Source organism: Drosophila obscura, unplaced genomic scaffold (genome assembly GCF_018151105.1).
Source record: "Drosophila obscura isolate BZ-5 IFL unplaced genomic scaffold, ASM1815110v1 contig_29, whole genome shotgun sequence".
In the NCBI taxonomy this organism is placed as follows: domain Eukaryota; kingdom Metazoa; phylum Arthropoda; class Insecta; order Diptera; family Drosophilidae; genus Drosophila; species Drosophila obscura.
The window spans coordinates 531,033-544,455 of NW_024542816.1; the positions used below are offsets into that span (position 1 = coordinate 531,033).

Consider the following 13,423-nt stretch of genomic DNA (forward strand, 5'->3'; position numbering starts at 1 on the left):
CAACTGGGAATGAGTACTGAAAATAACCAAATCTTTTAGGAAATTAATCAATTCATCGTATGAAATTATATGATCAGTGCTGAGGGCTCCAGTAATTAGTTAATACTAATCCGAACATCAAAATCGGGGAAATGGATCATTGATTAATGATTGGGTTTGATTGATTGGGTGGGCCCGTATTCTTCGGTATATTTATGGTATATTTTAAAAATGGGGAAAATATGTTTCGGTATATTTCTGAGCGTCATGCGGTATATTTTATGGATAAGTGCGCGGTCACACGAAGCAATTTATTTACTTATTCTGAATTTTTGTTATTTTTTATCTTGAACGCGACCAGGCAAAGCAAACCACTAGCAACCCAGCTAAAAGCAGCACATCGTTTGCCTGACTTGACTCGTATTTTTGTTGTTGTTCAGCTAGCGTGATATTTACATTGCAGAAGTGAAATTTCATTTTGTTTACGTTGGGCCAAAAGAAAAATCAAAGAAACAGGCAGAAAAGGAGAAGAAAAGTGAAAATTGTTCTTTGACGAAGCGAAACGGAGACGACGAATAAATGAGATGAGTGTGTGTGTGCCGTCGCGTACTTGAATCCGAATATCTGGTCCGATCTGTGGATCCACTGCGCTGCGCCCCCGCAGAAGCCATGCGAAAAGATGATATAAATTATTGTGTGCGTTTATTCCGCAATGGACGAGGCTTCTTTAACAATCTGTGATCTGTGATCTGTGAGTGGCGCTGCCAGAGAACGTCGCAAGTGGCTAAAAGGAGGACAAGTGGCAGACGAAGAACTAGATGTGGATGTGTGTGCCAGCCAGTAAGACAAGTTAACCGAGACACCTGACACTGACCCCCATCCCCCAACCAACCCGACAATCCACAAACACATCGTCATCGCCTCATCATGGCCATCAAAGACTTAGGCAGACAGTTGCTAATCACATTAATGCTCATCGGAGCCCTGCTTGGCCAGCAGTTGCCCCACAAAGAGACCAGCAGCAGCAGCGACCCCACTGCTCCCTCCTCCACAACCGCACCTGGACCGGCACGACCGCCGCCACGGGTGAAGCTCAACAAATGCTGCCATTTGGGCGAGTACCTCAATGGCACCACCCGCTCCTGCATAGCGGGCAACTCGGAGCTGTGGGTGCCCATGGTGTACCTAATACAGCAGCAGCGCTTCTTTGAGCCCATTGGATCCAGTCCGCGCTTCATGAAGTTCACCGCCCACGTGCGACCCGTCTGCCAAGAGCAGCAGCTGGAGCTGTTCAGCAGTAGGCTGGGCAATGTCTTCATTTTCCCCAATGGCACGCTGTCGGTGCGCGAACGCCTGATTCTGGTGGAGCCCCGAAACTATTGCGTCGATCGGGATGTGGCGCTGGTCTGCCTGGAGGCCTGGAGGCCCGCAGCAGCCACAGCAGGGAATCGAGAGAATGCACCCGCACCGGGAACCGAAGCGGCAACCGCGTCCCTGGTGACGCCGCCTGCCACGCTGCGCATGCGCAAATGCTGCGGCAAGTGGGGCAGCTACGACACCAGCCTCAAGACCTGCAACCTGCAGCCCAGCCCCCCCACCGACGGTCAGCTACGGCTGGGCCCGAAACTACCTGAGGGCAGCTATCAGACCAGCTACGGCCTGCCCGAGTGCGTGGGCACCACTGCAAATGCAAATGCACATCCGAATGTCGGCTATGCCATTGCCGGCGACTGGCGCGATGCCCAGCTTAATCGCTCCTCGGGCGAGATCCGGCTGTCGCATCACACCAATCTCAGTGCCAGCCAGTACTGCCTGGAGCACACGCAACGCGAGGGAGAGGTGAAGATCATTGCCTGTTCGCATCACTTCTCGCACGCCACGCACGGCGACGGTCCGGATGGGGACTCCAGCGGACTGGACGAGGATGGCCAGAGCTCGGGTATGCGGCTGCAGAAGGCCGTACTCACCGGCGGCATTCTGATCTCGGTGGTGTTCCTGGCGGCCACACTGGTGGCCGGCTTTCTGCTACCCGCCGTCCATCATGCCCTGCACTGGCGCTGCCAGATCTGCTACGTCTTCTGCCTGCTGGTGGGCAAGGTGCTGCTGGCCATCGAGGAGCTAAACACCTCGCTGATGCCGGGCTCCGTGGCCTGTCTGCTGCTGGCCGTTGGCATGCAGTTCTTCTTCCTGTCGGCCTTCTTCTGGCTGAACACGATGTGCTTCAATATCTGGTGGACGTTCCGCGACTTTCGACCGAGCTCCCTCGAACGGAATCAGGAGGCGCTGCGACTGCTCCTCTATTCCGTGTACGCCTGGGGCGTGCCTCTGCTGATCTCAACGATAGCCGCCTGTGTGGACCAGCTGCCGGAGACGACGCTGCTGCGGCCGGGCTTCGGGCAGCTCTACTGCTGGTTCGACAATCGATCGGTGTCCATTTTTGCCTACTTTTACGGCCCCATTGGGCTGCTGCTCTGCGCCAATATTGCCCTGTTCATCTCCACCACCCACCAGCTGACGTGCGGCCTGTGGAAGCGGGACGATGTCAAGTCGTCCACGGAAAAGTCGGCCCTCGGCAAGGTCTGCCTCAAGCTGGTCGTCGTGATGGGCGTCACATGGATAGCGGACATCATGTCGTGGCTGGTGGGCGGGCCCCATGGCGCCTGGTTCGTCACCGATCTGATCAATGCCCTACAGGGTGTCTTCATATTCATTGTGGTCGGATGCCAGCCGCAGGTGTGGACCGCCTGCAGGCGCATCTGCTGTCCACGGCTCCGGCACGACATCACCAACACCACCAATGGAGTCCAGCACTCGAGCAGCTCCCAGGGTCTGCCCTCGATGGCCGGCTGTGGTACAGAGTTCACGCAAAACACCACAATGCAGAGCTCGGCGCCCAGCAGTGTGTCCCCAACAGTGCCTGATGCCACCACAACCCCACCAACGACGACGACGACAGCGGCAACACCTCCGCCCACTGCAAAGATGGAAACCGTTTGCTAAAGGTAAGTGCAGCGACCGATAAGCGACAGATAAAAACAAACAACAACAAAAATAGGGGGAGATTTTCGGAGGTGCAAACAGAGGTACATTCAGGCTATGTACATATGCGAGTACATGCTGATGGGATTTTCTCCATTCTCTCCAGCTTCCTATTGACTCAAAATGTGAGTTTGAACAACTTAAATGGATAATCCGCTTAAACTTTACATCAAAAGAGGGAAGAGCCATGCTATAGTGGCATCGGTTTTGGATCCTTTGAAATACCAATCCCTGCATTCCCCACCATTGCTAATCCCGATCCTTATGGAAGATAATCCAACCATGCTGCACAATCAATTAACTGAATTAAATAGGAGCCAATCAGGCTTCTACTTTATTAGAATAATATACATACCGCCTACACGATTATTCACCGATTATGCCCTCCCTCCATCGGGCATCACATGTGCCACGATCGCCCTGCAATTCCTGGATGAGATTCGCATACGATTTACCCAGATATATTCTCTCAGCATGCAGCACAGCACGGCAGACTGCAGAGAGCGGCGCCTGCCAGAGAAAAAGTCCAACACGTTTTCTTTGTCATTCATTCTTTTTGTATTTGTTTTTGTTTTGGGTTTTATTATTCCTTTTGGGAAACCTACTATTGCGCCAGGGTTCTCCTTGGCCTGCCATTTCCCTGCATTCCCTACATTCCCTGCACTCTTGACTGGCTGCTTTACAACCATGCGCCAAGTTTACGATTTAGCGTCGTTTTTGTGCACTTGAGAAATGGACATAAAATGAAAATGTAGCCACGTTTTGTTCGGTGGAAATGTTGAAAAGACGAACAGGCAAACAGCGATTGGGTCAGAGTTTTTAGTTCAGGTTCCCAGTTTCCTGTAGATTTCCACATGGCCATAAAATAATAAAATAATCAACGCGCAACCCTTGACACACACATAGCCACAGGCACAGGGCACATTGAGATAGTGCCCAGTGTGTATCTGCATCTGGAGGAAAGGGAAAATTGAAAATTGAGTTTAAATTGGACTCACCGGCGGCGACGGCAGCGACAGCAGCGACGGCGGGCGACGAACACGTGATAAGCAACGCTTCGGCCGCCGCCTCAAGTGGTCTTGACACATCGCAAATGAGCCAAAGTAAACGCCATCCATTCCATTCCATCCCATTCCATCCCAGTATTAAGAGGTAAGGGTATTTTTGGGTTCGTTCAGATCCACATTTGGAAGATACTCAAAAAAGAGCTGAAGCAACCATATTTGGCTGGAGACTGCTAGAACGCACTACAGGAACCACATGTTTCCAAGATACTATAAATTCTGGAGAAATTACCTTTTGCAGATAGTCGGGTAGTACTATCATAAAAAACCAACCAGAAAAACAACACGTTTTGCAGAGACTATAAAAAATACTTGAGAAAGAACATATTGCCAGCAGGGACTATGTAAGAGCCATAGCAACAACACAGACATTTTGCGGATAAATAAAAAAAAAACACATGTTAAAAGCCAGCGAAACCACAATTGGGGGAAATATTTTCAAGGAGCTAGGGAAACTATAATTTGGGAAAGACTATAATGGTCTGGATTTCCACTACACTTCATGACCTTTCTAGCCCGAAAGACAGAGACAGCATGAGACAAATTTCTAAATTAGTGTTGGTAACCGTCACCACAGTGGCATCAGTCAAAGAGCTGCGGCACTTTTTGCGCCAGAACGATATTTTCCAACACCCACAGCTTGTAATGGAAAATATGCATACATATATCAATCAAATTAAATAAGAATCTGATGAATATATCGAACATAAGCCTTAGGGCTAAGCCCTTCTTTCTGGAGAGTATAAATTTCAACCGAGAGGGTATGGGAAAGTCTTTATACCCTTTATGCGTTCTCATAATGTGTGTTGCCTCTTATTTTTGTTGTTTTTCTCGTCTCACGTCACTTTTTTGTGATCTGGCTTTAAGAAACAGATGCCAATGCCGTCCGTCGATGACAGTGTGTCCGTATCGCGCTGAGGTTTTGCCCCGGTCGAAAGAGAAAACAAAACAAACAAAACAGACGGACGTTGGGTTTTTGGGCCCATGGGCCCATTTAGAGGGGATTATGCAATCGAATAATTCGGACAAAAGTCCCTCAAAACGGTGGCTCACGCTGCTCTGCTGATGCTGTGACCTGACGCCCAGACCAAAGTGGCTCTCAAACTGTATACTGCGCTTACCCTTGCACGCAGGCATGTGTATGTGCATGTGTATTGTGCGTGCGTGTGGAAATTGCAGCTGCTATGCAATTTCTTTTCTTTTGCATAATCCCCGGGCAACGTGTCCCCGTCACGCTCATTCCAGCCCCGGCCCAGCCACGGCCCTCGTGGTCCACATTGGAATTGCTGAATCGCTTCCAACAGAGTTTGCTAGGGCGGCAGGATGCGCAGGGAAAAGAGAAAGCAATAGCATGCAGCTGAATAACAGGGTGTGGGGGCAGCGCATCGTTTGACACACACAGAAGTGCTGTGTGTGTGTGTTTGTGTGTGTGTGTGCCTAATGAATTCTTTCCTGTTTCAATTTCTACAAATTATCAAAAAATTGCATAAAAGTGCATACGCACATATGTATGTATGTACATATATATACATATGTACATGCCTCCCATTAATTATGTTTAGCGGCAATTTTTAATTTGAACGTTCTGCAGTTTTTTTTTCAAGTTATAATTGCAATGTGGCCCATTTAAATTTTACGCAAAGGCATTATTTTTTTTTAATTTGCGGCTCCAACGTCGCGGTGGCGGTCGCCGTCATCTGATTCCGGCAGAGTGAGAAGGAGACAGACGACGCATTATTGTATATGTGCACATATAGACACACATACATACTTGTAATTGGATTTGTATTTATATTTGCCCTTTTTTCTTTCTTTCATATTTCTCTTGCAGTCAACTGCAGACGAGGCGACAATGCAAAAGTAAGCCCCCCCACCCCATCCCTCCACACGAAAATAATGGCAATGGAGCTGGGGGACTGGAGTATCCGAGGCACACTTGCGCAATAGCAGCAACAGCAGCAGCAGCAACAGCGTAACCAACATTCAAGCACGCGCATTGACCGGCCCAGCTAATTGTCTATGTGTTTGAGAGTGTGTGTAAAAGTGAGTGTATGTGTGTGACCGTCTTGCGCGTGATTTTGAAATCAGCCAACAAAGGGAAGCAGAAGCGGCCAGCGGCAGCGGACAATGGCCGGCAGTAATTCAGTATTCGTATTCAACTTCAATCTTCAATTTGAGCTAAACACAATAGAAATGTGAGAGAGTATTTTATTCATATACATATATGTATGTATGTAACTTGAGCACAACATAACGGTAGGTTAGATGGGGGATAGCAGGGCAGGACAGGGTCAGATTAACACGTTTTAATTGAATTGAGCCCAGACCTGGGTAAGTGTTGCAAAACGCAGTTGAGTATATGTACATACATCCAAACATACATATGTATGTATGTATGTTCAAATACCGCAAACAGGAATGCACAATAGACAAAGCAGTGCTATTGTTAATGATTGGGGTTTTCTTCTCCTTCTACTCGTTCCAGGGAGAGAGATTTTCCAATAGAACTTGGACAGCTGCCGCTGCCACTGCTGCTGAATGCAGCGCACAACCACAAGGAATTTATTGTTGAGGCATTTTTGTTGTATTCTCGTGATATTCTGCTTTGGCTTCTCTAGCCTAACAAAAATCTCAAGTGTGAGAAAACCAGCAGCCGCCAGCAGATAGAACAAACAAACACACACACACACACCCATATAAAGATACATGCACACATTTAGATTGTTTAACATTTAAATTAGTCGTTTCTGGATGCTGGGCTCTGGTTTGAATTTGGATTCCCATTTCGATTCCCATTGAGAAGATTACACCAAAAAAAAAGCTGCTGGCATTTGATTTAGACGTGCTGCGTCACACGTACCCGCTTCCTCTCTTGCTGTCCATCTCACCCTCTCTCACTCTGTCAGAGACCTGTGTGTCGTATTAGATACGTATGTGTGTGTGTGTGTGTGCTATTCGGCATTGCTCAATAGTTTGATTCTTGCATTCTTTTACAATCTTCCAAGTGGATTCTGACACTATATGTGTTGTGTGGCAGAAAATCTGTTTTAAATTAAACATTTTTTTTTTCTTTGAGTTCGTTTGTTTTTTGTAAACTAAACAAACGGGAATTTATTTACTCGCGCAGTATAAACAAACACACAGACATACAAATAGGTGCATGTGTGTATGTCTGATTGTTTCTTTAACAGTTTTTTTTTCTTCGGTACAAAGACACAGCACGCACGCTTAATCAAATTTATCATCAAAAGTTCAACGATACTGATTAATCAAGGTTAGATGGGAGAGAAAAAAGTGGGCGCAGCAGATGCCAAAAAGGAAAGCGCGTTTAATTAAACAATGATCGGCCCGGCCCGGCCCATCCATCACACACGCACTCACACACGTGCACACACTCTATAATCGATCGCATTTTTCCGTTAGGTTTTTTGGGCGGCCTGCTATCGTATCCTTTTGAGGCGCCCAATTCAAAATGTATTCAGCTCCCTTCCCGCACGTATTTTTTTATGTTTTAAATCCCTGAAAACACAGAACTAAAAGCAGTACAATTATTATTTTTTCTATTATTTTTGTTTTTAATTTAATTTAATCCATTTTTTTTCCATTAATTAATTGTAATTTATTTCTGAATTTGTGCATACAATATTTAGTTGGCGCGTCTAACGTGCGTAATTATCGAATACATACTATAATATCGAATAGCGTAGGCACGCATGTATTATGTAATAGAACTTCCAAAGTGTTCAGGCCAAAAGTTAATTTCCCCCCACATAAGCGTGGATATATCCATATCCACATCCCTATACCCTCTATACATACCCCTATATTGTACACATACTTTTAAAATTCAATTGTTTATATGTTTAATTGTACATACCTACTAAACGAGAAAATATGTCTTCTTTTAAATGTATTTAAGTATTTTGGATCAAAACAACGAATCGAACTTGAAATTATGATTATAATATCCAATGACTGATAAAGGCAGCGAATACTTTATATCTAGACCATATTTTTGATACTAACGACTATTTACTATAAGCATATCCTATACTAGCCTATTGACTAGCCTAAGACTAGCCTGACATAATTATTATCATTATTTTTTTTTTTAATATTGTACGCATCGCATACCCTGCCCTGATATATCTCCACATATGTATATCTATGTTACTCGAATCCCTGTAACCTGTAACCCAACAACGAATGAATATCTAGATCGATGCTAAGTCTTAACGATAAAATGTTATTAACTAAAACACACGCAAACAAGTCTGCACACAAAAATTATTTAAAAAATTTTCCCCCCAGAGAGCGAAAAAAAGGAAGAGTATTTCAACGATAATTATCATATAATGTATGGCCATTCATAAGGAATATATCAATAATTATTTGCTTTTGGAGGCGTGCGACTGGCCTCTTCCCTACCCTTCCCCTTCCCTTCTCCACCCCTCTTTTGTTCTATTAATTTATGGCCCACAGAGAGAACATTTTTATAGATAAACATGCGGAACGAAATTGTCTGAAATGGCAATTAAATGAAACCGAAACTGAAACTGAAAAACTCGCCAGAACTTGGCATCCATGTGCAGCTATATAGGGGGATAGATATATCAAGCAAATATATTACAGTACATACGCGTATGTACACATACTCGTATACATTATATATACATACATATGTACGTACATATCTGCATATGTATGTATGTGCTAACATCCAAATGATGTTTGCAATTGTCATTGACTAAAAACAACAACTAAACTATTTATACTTATCGTACAATAAAGCTTTTTGGCAAATATCAATGAAACCGAACAGAACTAAATTAACCACGAAAGCGTCTTTCAATTGTCCGGATCGCCAGGGATCGAGTGTACCGCGAGTTCCTCTGCGCTCTTCCCTCTGCCTACTACTCACATCAGATCGCTTAAGCCTTTCCCACAATGAGGCTAAGCCAGCCACACACAACCCGACATACCCGACCACGTCTTCTATTGCCCTACTCCAGCGGTTTGTCAACTCTTACTCTTTTGTATGCAAATGAGCGCACCGGCACAGTGGGAGCTCAAAGCGAATTATAATGCAGAAATTAATGGCGATCTTTACTTTTTGCTTCTCCATTTGTCCATTTGGCCATACTGTCTGAACGTAACTTAGAGCCTCTTAGGTCATTCGGTGAAGCGGCGGAAGCTACTCTAAAATTGATTCTGATATAATATTTGGACTGATTCGTGTACAAATGTGCCCAGGTGATTTCCCATTTAATTCCACAGTGCGCAGGTGTGGCTTTTATTTACAGTTTGTGGTGTAATTAACCTTTAAAGGCAGTGTGAAAAAAAGAGCAAAAACCGGTTGAGCATTTCAAATGCGCCGGCATTTAATAAGTTTTTGCATCTCTATATATAACGAAACACCTCACGCAAGACAATGGAATTCGAAAAATTGCAACAATTGGCAAACAGATTTAAATTCAAAAGTAACGCGCCAAGAAGCGCTGCCAGATCGTTACCTAATAAGCGTTGACAGCTCAGACCAGACAGTTGGAAAAGAGTGAACAGATGGCGCCACTGTGGAAAAATCTATTATTAATCGATGTATCGCTTTTTGAAATGCTATTGATAAATCAAAATGCAAATCAAAAAACTTTTTTTAAATATATTTCGATTCTACGAATGTATTGTTTTGCTTTGTTTTGTTTAACGAGATTGCCAATCCTATATATATATGCAATATATTGCATGTTATACAATTAAATTGGTAACCTCAATACTAAGTCTTGCAGTTAGCATTGCATATACGAGCTTAGCAGTGATTATACATCTCATATAGGTGGGGAACATTAACAATTGAGTGCAATTAGATAATTAATATTTAACGTTTTTAAAATTTGAATCTTATACGTTACGCAGCGTGCTGTTAGGCGCACAATCGTACTGTTAAAGAGGTATTATCGATCATTGCACATCTCTAAGCGTGTCAAAAACTATTTTTTTTTGCGAAAACATTTGGCTAAACGGCGATATTGATCATAAACAAATCTCATGCGTGGGCGTTCCTAAAGAAACCGCGCTCAACTCCGCTCTTGGTCAATCGAGGCCCACAAACGAAGCGAACGAAAGACGCAAACGACGTCCGAAGCGAAACGAACCGGCAAACGGCTACCCAACCAGGTTCACCCCATGCGCGAGACAGAGAGGGAAATAGAGGAATCTTCGCAGCTCACGAAAAAGTCATCAATTATATTTAGGCCATGAAGAATGTGCTGATGGTGGCGGAGAAGCCCTCGCTGGCCGCCTCCCTGGCCACGATCCTCTCCAACGGACGCTGTACGGTGAAAAGAGGTTCGTAAGCGAAATTTATCCGGATGTCGCCCGGACCGGCTAATGCTCATAACGTTTTTGGTGTGTGTTTCCAGGGACTGGCAATGGCTGCTCCACCCACGAGTGGACCGGCACCTTCCGCAACGAGGGCGCCGTCCATTTTCGCATGACGTCGGTGTGCGGCCATGTGATGTCATTGGATTTCACTAGCAAATACAACTCCTGGGACAAGGTGGACCCCGTGGAGCTCTTCGGTTGTCCCACCGAGAAGAAGGAGACCAGCCCCAAGCAGCATATGCGCACGTTCCTGGCGCACGAGGCACGCGGCTGCGACTATCTGGTCCTCTGGCTCGATTGCGACAAGGAGGGCGAGAACATTTGTTTTGAGGTGATGGATGCTGTCCAGGGTGTCATTAGTAACGTGTATAGCAAGCAGGTTACATATCGGGCTCACTTCTCGGCCATCACCGACAAGGATATCAAGGGGGCCATGGAGACGCTGGGCCATCCCAACGAGAACGAGGCCAAGTCTGTGGATGCCCGCCAGGAGCTGGATCTGCGCATCGGCTGTGCCTTTACCCGGTTCCAAACGAAGTTCTTCCAGGATCGCTACGGCGACCTGGACTCTCACTCATCTCATACGGCCCCTGTCAGACGCCCACCTTGGGCTTTTGTGTGAAGCGGCACGACGATATACAGACCTTTAAGCCGGAGAGCTTTTGGTACTTGCAGATGCTCGCCGGCCAGCCGGAGTTTACGCTGGAGTGGGGCCGTGGACGCGTTTTCAAGAAGGACATTGCCATCATGCTGCTGAATCGCGTCAAGGAGCACAAGGAGGCCACGTAAGAGAGCAATCAGTTATCGTTATCCCTATATATATCACTATCCTTTCATTATTTTCTTCCCACTACCCCAGCGTGGAGAGCGTCAGCAGTAAGGAGGCGTTCAAGAGCAAACCGCTAGCCCTCAACACCGTCGAACTAATGCGAATCTGTAGCTCGGGCCTGGGCATTGGTCCGTTCCAGGCGATGCAAATAGCCGAGCGTCTGTACACCCAGGGATATGTCAGTTATCCACGCACGGAGACCAACCAGTATCCGGAGAACTTTGATTTGCCCGCAGTGCTGCGTGTGCTGCAGCCATCCGGGGACTTTGGGGATGAGGCCCGCTTGATTCTGGGTGACATCCAGGCGCCGCGCAAGGGCAAAGATGCCGGCGACCATCCACCGATCACGCCCATGAAGCTGGCCAACAGCAGCGACTTTGATCGCGACACCTGGCGTGTCTACGAGTACATCTGTCGCCATTTCATGGGCACCTTGTCGCGGGACCTGAAGTACCGCACGACAACGGCCAAGCTAAAGGTGGGCATCGAGACGTTTTCGTGCACCGCCAATGTTCTGCTCGATCAGGGCTACACCAAGGTGATGACCTGGCTGGCCTTTGGACGCGACGAACCGATGCCGCCCTTCGTCCAGGGCACCCAGGTGGCCATCAACGATGTCCGACTGGCCGAGAGTCAAACGGGTCCGCCCGACTATCTGACCGAAGCAGAGCTGATCACCCTCATGGAGCAGCACGGTATCGGTACGGATGCCTCCATACCGGTGCACATTAATAACATTTGCCAGCGCAATTATGTGAAAATCGAGAACGGTCGCAAGCTGATACCGACAACGCTGGGGACTGTGCTGGTCCATGGCTATACGAAGATCGATCCGGAGCTAGTGCTGCCGACTATGCGCTCGGAGGTGGAACGCATGCTGACGCTGATTGCCAAGGGTTCGGCCGACTTTCAGGATGTGCTGCGGCATGCAATCACCATATTCAAGCTCAAGTTTATGTATTATGTGAAGAATATTGCCAGCATGGATGCCCTCTTTGAGGTGTCCTTCTCGCCGCTGGCCGAGTCGGGGAAGGCGCATTCACGATGCGGCAAATGTCGTCGCTACATGAAGTACATTCAGGTGGGTTCAGTCCTGCCTGTCGACTCTACAATATATAATCCTGCTACTTCTCTGTCTCTACCTTCCATCAGACGAAACCCGCTCGCCTGCATTGCTCGACCTGCGATGAGACCTACTCTCTGCCCAATGGCAATGTGAAGGTGTATCGCGAGTTCAAGTGCCCGCTGGATGACTTCGAGCTGCTGGCCTTCTCGACGGGCGTCAAGGGGAAGTCGTTCCCCTTTTGCCCCTACTGCTACAACCATCCGCCGTTTAGCGATATGCCATCTCTGGGTGGGTGTAACACCTGCACCCATGCCACCTGTCCCCACTCCCTCAACACGCTGGGCATTTCAGGGTGCGTGGAATGCCCCACTGGCATCCTTGTACTGGACAGCACCCTGGCCCCCACCTGGAAGTTGGGCTGCAATCGCTGCGACGTGATCATCAATTGCTTCAAGGGAGCCACAAAGATCACAGTGGAAGGTGGGTCTCTACGGCAAGCTCTCGTTATGCCCAGCCTCACATCTATCTCTTTTCTTGCAGAGGCCAAGTGCCAGGAGTGCGGCGCCCAGCAGGTCAATGTCGTGTACAAATCGGACAAGTCAAAGTTCAAGGATGGCACCGAGGAGAAGATCGGCTGCGTCTTCTGTTCCAGCGACTTCTCCCATCTGGTGGAGAAGCATCGGGCTGTGGCTTCCAGGCCCGTGCGCAGCGGCGGGCCGCGTGGTGGCAAGGGTGGGCGCGGTGGTGCCGCCGGTGCACCTGGGGTTGTTGCTGCTGGCGGGGAAGCGGCTGCTGGCGGCAGAGGTGGGGGTGGTGGGCGCGGCGGACGGGGCCGTGGACCACCCAAGGACAAGATGGCCCAACTGGCGGCGTATTTCGTTTAAGTGGATCGATCATCTGTGGGAACAGAGCATCGAAACGGAAGGGGGGGCTCTAGATTGCATTTACCACAAAAGAAATCCGAATAAAAGAAGCGAAATTTGTATACATTAATGGCAATTCAAGGCACAGTTAAGCTTACGATTGGGTTGCATGGGGTTTCATCAGCCTGGAAGCTGGTTTGGT

At 47.5% G+C, this 13,423-nt stretch overlaps 2 protein-coding genes across 3 annotated transcripts; both read left to right on the plus strand.

Moving 5' to 3' along the window:
* The first annotated feature begins 725 nt into the window (after positions 1-725).
* LOC111069340 (probable G-protein coupled receptor Mth-like 1) lies at positions 726-6,313 on the plus strand. Of its 2 annotated transcripts, none has more exons than XM_022359361.2 (2): positions 726-2,981; positions 5,914-6,313. In XM_022359361.2, exon 1 carries the CDS (start codon positions 907-909, stop codon positions 2,977-2,979), a length of 2,073 nt encoding a protein of 690 aa, XP_022215053.2. In that variant the 5' UTR covers positions 726-906; the 3' UTR covers positions 2,980-2,981; positions 5,914-6,313. The 2 variants fall into 2 exon arrangements, with proteins under 2 accessions (XP_022215053.2, XP_022215054.2); XM_022359362.2 differs by lacking the exon at positions 5,914-6,313 and adding an exon at positions 3,125-3,353.
* A 3,734-nt stretch (positions 6,314-10,047) lies between these two features.
* On the plus strand, positions 10,048-13,349 carry LOC111069304 (DNA topoisomerase 3-beta). The gene is given in 6 exon segments (XM_022359301.2): positions 10,048-10,427; positions 10,502-11,029; positions 11,032-11,248; positions 11,323-12,373; positions 12,445-12,838; positions 12,899-13,349. Coding segments are annotated over 6 exon segments (2,625 nt in total). The 5' UTR covers positions 10,048-10,336; the 3' UTR covers positions 13,243-13,349.
* Positions 13,350-13,423: the final 74 nt, after the last annotated feature.